Below are 6,049 nucleotides of genomic sequence, written 5' to 3'. Positions count from 1 at the left end.
TGTGTTGCCTGGTGTCTAGAACCACAGAATAGAGCCAGGCTTCATGAGACTTATTATCTGTGTCTATTGAATTAACATTGCATTACAGATTGTCGCGTTTCTACCATTAGGGATCCGGGAGTAGGTTATTTTCGGAGTAAACTGTGATGTTCCCTTGGCTAGTGGTTCCAATGGTCAGGCTAGTGGTTTTTCAAAGAATTACCTTAATGTCAGAAGGACCTTAATGTCAACCCCTGCGATTAAGCAATCGATCAAGAGAGCCCTATGCCTTGTGGGTATTTCTATTCTGTTCAAGACTTTTATTGCATAAAACTGACACTTTTTCATGTTAGAAAATGAATCTTGTAGTTAAAGTTATATGCACCGTCATTACATATAAATCATCACTTGGTCGTGCGGAACTTACGATTTTTGAAGTTGCTATCCAATATCAGTGCCACACTTTAGATTGATCTCATCCTCTCATCCGGCAAATGCTGGATGACTAAATGTAAGTGTCATATGTGAGGAAAAGTAGGCAAGTAAATCTGTAGAAGTAAGTAAGTCAAATAATAAGTGATTTTTCAGGGATAATGCAACGGTCAGACAAAATGTCAACCAGGCGGGACAAACCTGGATTCCGGAGCCTTCCGGAACAAGGATTTTCCAGACACAGTTGAGGCTATTGAGGTATGGCTCAGGGAACCCGGGAGACAGGATGGTTCCGATTCTCTGGGTCAGGTTCCCTCCGCACGGGACTGTGGGAGGAATACAGAACAGGGTTGGTGTCCGGCTCTTCTTCATTTTTTAACAAGGTGAATACATCAGGATTAAGCTTGGAATAGATTCCCACACGAGGATAGGCTAATCCTGGAGTTAAACCCCACCAGGAGTCAGCATTTTGTTAGCCTAATGTGCCCGGTAAATGGACTTCACAGGTCAGAATAGACACCGGGAAATCTTCTTGTTTATCCTTTATCAAATACAATTGGTATCCTTTCATACGAGAGAATAAGAATTACGACACATTTGGATTTCACAGCCTAACCAACACAAACCCACTCAAATGGGATGATGCACAGCCCACCCCCACACCCAGTGTGAGGGTGAATGTTAAACCACTGTCTTTGTGTCCTGTTCTGCTAATGTCCCATCTGGTAACCGCTTTGGGGTGTTTGCTAGCTGTATGTATTCAGAGTCGGCAAGCGCCTCGGAACATAATTGCGTGTGTGAGTGCGTCTACAATTGTGTGTGTGTATGTGTATATGTGTGTATATGTGTGTGTGTGTGTGTGTGTGTGTGTGTGTGTGTGTGTGTGTGTGTGTGTGTGTGTGTGTGTGTGCGTGTGTGCGTGTGTGACCCACAGCAGTTCGGGCCACCTGTGTGATGCCTGGTTAGATTTGAGGTAACGCTACAAGCACTGGCTGGCAGCGCACATCTGTCTGGTGAGGGTTAGTTAGAGAGAGAGAGAGAGAGAGAGAGAGAGAGAGAGAGAGAGAGAGAGAGAGAGAGAGAGAGAGAGAGAGAGAGAGAACGATAGAGAGAGAGAGAGAGAGAGAGAGAGAGAGAGAGAGAGAGAGAGAGAGAGAGAGAGAGAGAGAGGGGGGGGTGAGAGATAGAAGATAGAAGGAAAGATAGAAAGAAAGAAATACAGAACTGAAGAATGAAAGAAAGTAGAGAAGAGAGTGAAGAGAATATGTAAAGAAAGAGGCGCAGGACAAGATCAGGAAATGAGAAATGAAAAAAAAAACTGAAAGAACAATAAACAACATGAAGAGTGCAAGTGACAATCAAAATAGAAAACAGAAGGAACATGAAAAACTAACGGAAAAAAGGAAATAAAACAGGGAGAAAAAGAGGAAAGAAAGGAAGAGATGACTAAAGAACAGAGAGAACAACGAAAAAAAAGACACATCCTGATAAAGAAAGGGATCAAGAAAGATGGAAACAAAGAAAGATGACAGATAATATATGTGTGTGTGTGTGTGTGTGTGTGTGTGTGTGTGTGTGTTTATAAAAGATAGCGATACACTCTGCATAGACAAGATAGTCCTAGACAGTTGGCATCCGTCCATCCCTTCATCGGCCCTACCTATGCAGCTGGGAATGGAGCTGTTCCACTGGGCCAGGGCGTTGGGCACAGTCAGGCACTCGATGGCGCTGGGGCCTTCCAGCACGTACCCGGGGCTGCACTCAAAGCGGATCACCGCGCCCACCGCAAAGTTGTTTCCCATGCGCCGGCCGTTCCGGGGCTCTGGGACCGAGTTGCACTGCGTGGCGCTGGTCCTCGGTACAGCTGGGACGGGGCAAATAAAGGACACACGTGCTCTGATCTCATCCTTAACACCTTGTTTCAATGGTCTCCGACCAACCGGAACGGGACCCCAAAGCTCACTACTTAGTTAGTGGGGTGATGAGGGAGAAGATGGCGCTGGTGGTGATGGTGGAGGTGTCAAGGTGACGGTGGTGGGGGAGTGGTGGGCGTGTAGGAGATATTGATGGTGGTGGTGGTGGTGGGGGAGTGGTGGAGGAGAGATTGATGGTGTCGGTGGTATAGTGCTGGGTTGGCGGTGGTGGAGGAGGTTGTGAGAGTGGTTGTGGTGTTGATGATAGTGGGGTAGTGGTGGAGGTGTAGCAGACATTGATGTTGGTGGTGGTGGTGTCGGTGGTATAGTGCTGGGTTGGTGGTGGGGGTGGTGGTGGAGGAGGTTGTCGGATAAGATATGTTGTCGATGATGGTGGTGGGGTAGCGGTCAAGGTGTAGGAGATATTGATGGTGGTGATGGTGTCGGTGGTATAGTTTATGGTGGTGCTGGTAGAGATAGCGCTGGAGGTGATGCTGGTGGTATGATGACAGTTTTTGGAGATGATGTGGGTGAATATGTTGATGGTGGTGGTGTTAGATGTTGTGATGGTGGAGGAGAGAATGGTGACTTACCCTGGTAGACCAGGTGGAATCCCTTGGAGCTGGCCTGGCCCTTGGAGGTGAAACGGATCAGGATCTGGTTGGTTGTCGCCAACGGCAACGACTCACCTTGGGGTCAAAGATATTACACTTTCATTGTCAATTCCCCAGGTCAAGCCAGGTCATCTATGGTCATCTATTGATTAGTTGACCAGACTGACACAATTATATAACTTGCCAACATTGTGTCCATCATCTAAGAGTATTTTAAATTCCATAACCATAAAGTTTGTAGGAAAGTGCCAAAAAATCCCAATGACACTGCTTTGTTTCATTTAATATCCACTTAAACCAGAGCCCAGTTATACAGTTGTAATAAACTGTACACTATAACCATAAAGTCCTCATTTACTTATTGATTTGCATCTCCCTTGCCTACATCTTGACTGATGCCGAAGGGCACCCTATGCTATCCATCTCTCTCATTCTCCCTCTCTCACGTCACGTACACAGACACAAACACACACACACACACACACACACACACACACACGCACACACATTCAGATGACTAGAAACATGAGAAAACACACAGGCACACAGTGAGCTGCTCTCACAACGTGTGGCTGACTGACTCTCAGCAGTCTGCTCATTACTCTGTGTCTGCTCGCTGTCACCCTGCAGAGAGAGCCAGGCGGGCTTAACCCAACACACTGTGTGTGTGCTACTGGGAGTGCTTGTGTGTGCTTTTGTGTGTGTGTGTGTGTGTGTGCATGTGTGATTTTAGGTGTTACGTGTTGATGATGCTAAGTAAGTAGTATATATGTATATACATATGGTGTGTATTTGTGTCTGTCTGTATGTGCATGCCCAAGTTGCATGTGTGTTTGTATGTTTTTGTGTGTCTTGTGTTTGTCTGTATATGCAGAAGTACGTGTGTGTGTGTGTGTGTGTGTGTGTGTGTGTGTGTGTGTGTGTGTGTGTGTGTGTGTGCGTGCGTGTGTGTGCGTGTCCGTCTGTGGCTAACCCCTCGAGCGTTGTGTCCTGAGATGACTCACGCTGTGCAGTTGCTTAACACTGTCATCACCACGGTTACCAGAAATTTTACCGCAGGGCCCATGGGCATGCTGGGTAGTTTATTGGAATGCAGGCCTCACTGTCGTGTGACACCTCGCTGACAATGTTTCATAATGGAGCTGTTCATATGGACACATTCAATAACGTCTGCCAGCACATTATCCATCAGCCCCCTTGGACACCCTCCAAGTGAAAGGCAGTGATTCATTTCTTACAAGGACCCATGCCGTGTGGTTATCTGTTCTATTTGGTTTTTCTGTGTTGGGGTAACGTGATATTCACTTCCATTTAATGCATGCGGGTAACAGTATGGTACCCATTAGTTTGACACAGAGATAAAGTGTGTGTTGCTGTTGCTCATGGGCACTACGGAGCCGTTGGGGAACCGTCGACAACAGCTGGACGATAGGTGAACAGCAGCAACAGGGAGTGGAACTTTCAACAAAACAAGGCCATTTTAGCCTCATGGCCGGAAGGTAATGGCTTCTGGAATAAAGCCCTGTGATGCCATTAGAAGAGCCGGTCGGGTTGAAATGAGGATGGAATACAAAAATTGAATTTGCAATCGCATCTCAAATGAGGGCCAATTACGTAACAACATGTCTTGTTTGAAGTCATCTATTGTCGCCCGAAAAAGAAAGCTTTCAGATAAGCCGACTTGATTGCTCAATTTATTTATTTTATCTTCTCTACCGTGTCACTCGGCACGCCGGATTTATGGCCCTCGCTACCTTTTGTCGTCTGTTTGTCCATTCCCCTCTCCCTCCCTTTCATTTCCTTTAACTTCGGCACTGGTTATCGCTGCGCCATTGATTGATTTGACAATCATTGCATGGCGATTTGTTTCACAAGACAATCAGTCAGTCAGTCAGACATTTACACACAAATCGCCAAACACTTTCATTGAGACCAGGCCGCCTCATAAGATGGGGGCTTTTTTTTCTCCAACGTTGGTGTAATCACAGCCAACTGCCTCTTGGCTAAGCACACAGATGCAACAAAAACAAAATCACACACCTGGGCATTTGCCACCTAAAGTAAATATCCCTGGCTGCCCCCGTACACAGTGTGATGTAAACACAGGGCACACATTTAAAGTGTGTTTGTGTGCGAATGCCCTTTTTTCCTCCTATCTGTTTGTTTAGCACTATTGTCGGCAGCCCGCGTGCGGCGTGTGGGTTTAGCTCTGTATTCCGTGGTTTAATATCGGAATGGGCACTCGGGGCTTCGCTGTTAATATAGCTCAAGTTTATTGATCCACATATTCTATGTGTTTATGTGTTTTTTAAGGGCTGCCGTGGCTATGATCCAAAGTTAGATTTTTTTGTAGTGTTTTTTGGAGCCAAACAAGACGGTAGAGAAAAGACGCCGCTTTCTGAAAGTCACACACTTTCATGTTCTCGCCTCACTCGTAAACTTTGGGTCGCATTGTATTTCTGCCATGAGATGAATCAGCCACGGCTCACAGAGAACAGCGTCTGGAGAGAAAAGGGCATTGTGTGTGATCCACACTTTATTCCGACCGTTCTCTTCTCTAATTGTGGCGTTCTGCTTTGGCCCACTTCACGTTATTACCTTTTCAAATGTGTTCATGTGCTTTTAACTTATTATAAATGTATAAATATGTAGATATATAGATATATGCATAGGTATATGTTTGTGTGTGTGTGTGTGTGTGTGTGTGTGTGTGTTCACATGCTCTTAACATCCTAGCGTGTGTGTGCATGCGCGTGTGCGTGCATCCGTGCGTGTGAGTGTGTCTATTTGTACACACGTGGGTTTGGGTGTGCCTGTAAGCACACTGGCGTGTGTGTGTGGGTCCTGCTACGAACCCGGATGCCTCTTTAGTGCGGGCTGTCTCCGTTGAGTTGTGTTGTGTTTACGGCTGTCGGGGGTCCAACTAAGGCCCCCTCGGTGGATCGGGGCCTGTGTCAGCGGATTGGCGGGCGGTGTGCTGCTATCTCAATGGGGGGGGGGGGGGGGGGCTTGAGTAACATTTTAATCACACGCCAGTCCACTGACCCCGGCTTGTTTAGCGTGGTTTAATGGCCCCTCGGTCACTGGTTATTGTTTTTCGGTGCACGCTGT

The 6,049-nt window shown here is 46.6% G+C and overlaps 1 protein-coding gene across 1 annotated transcript in view; it reads right to left on the bottom strand.

The window, feature by feature from the left end:
- Positions 1 to 6,049, bottom strand: part of csmd2 (CUB and Sushi multiple domains 2) — a gene marked incomplete at its 5' end in the record, with an annotated part of 216,943 nt that overhangs the window by 58,147 nt on the left and 152,747 nt on the right. The window contains 3 exon segments of the mRNA XM_084484866.1: positions 613 to 737; positions 2,072 to 2,275; positions 2,918 to 3,013. Of these exon segments, the coding sequence (XP_084340992.1) occupies positions 613 to 737; positions 2,072 to 2,275; positions 2,918 to 3,013 (425 nt within the window).

This window comes from Micromesistius poutassou (assembly GCF_964030765.1).
Source record: "Micromesistius poutassou genome assembly, chromosome: 20".
In the NCBI taxonomy this organism is placed as follows: domain Eukaryota; kingdom Metazoa; phylum Chordata; class Actinopteri; order Gadiformes; family Gadidae; genus Micromesistius; species Micromesistius poutassou.
The sequence above is the reverse complement of the archived record's forward strand: the minus strand, read 5'-3'. Positions and strand labels throughout refer to the sequence as shown.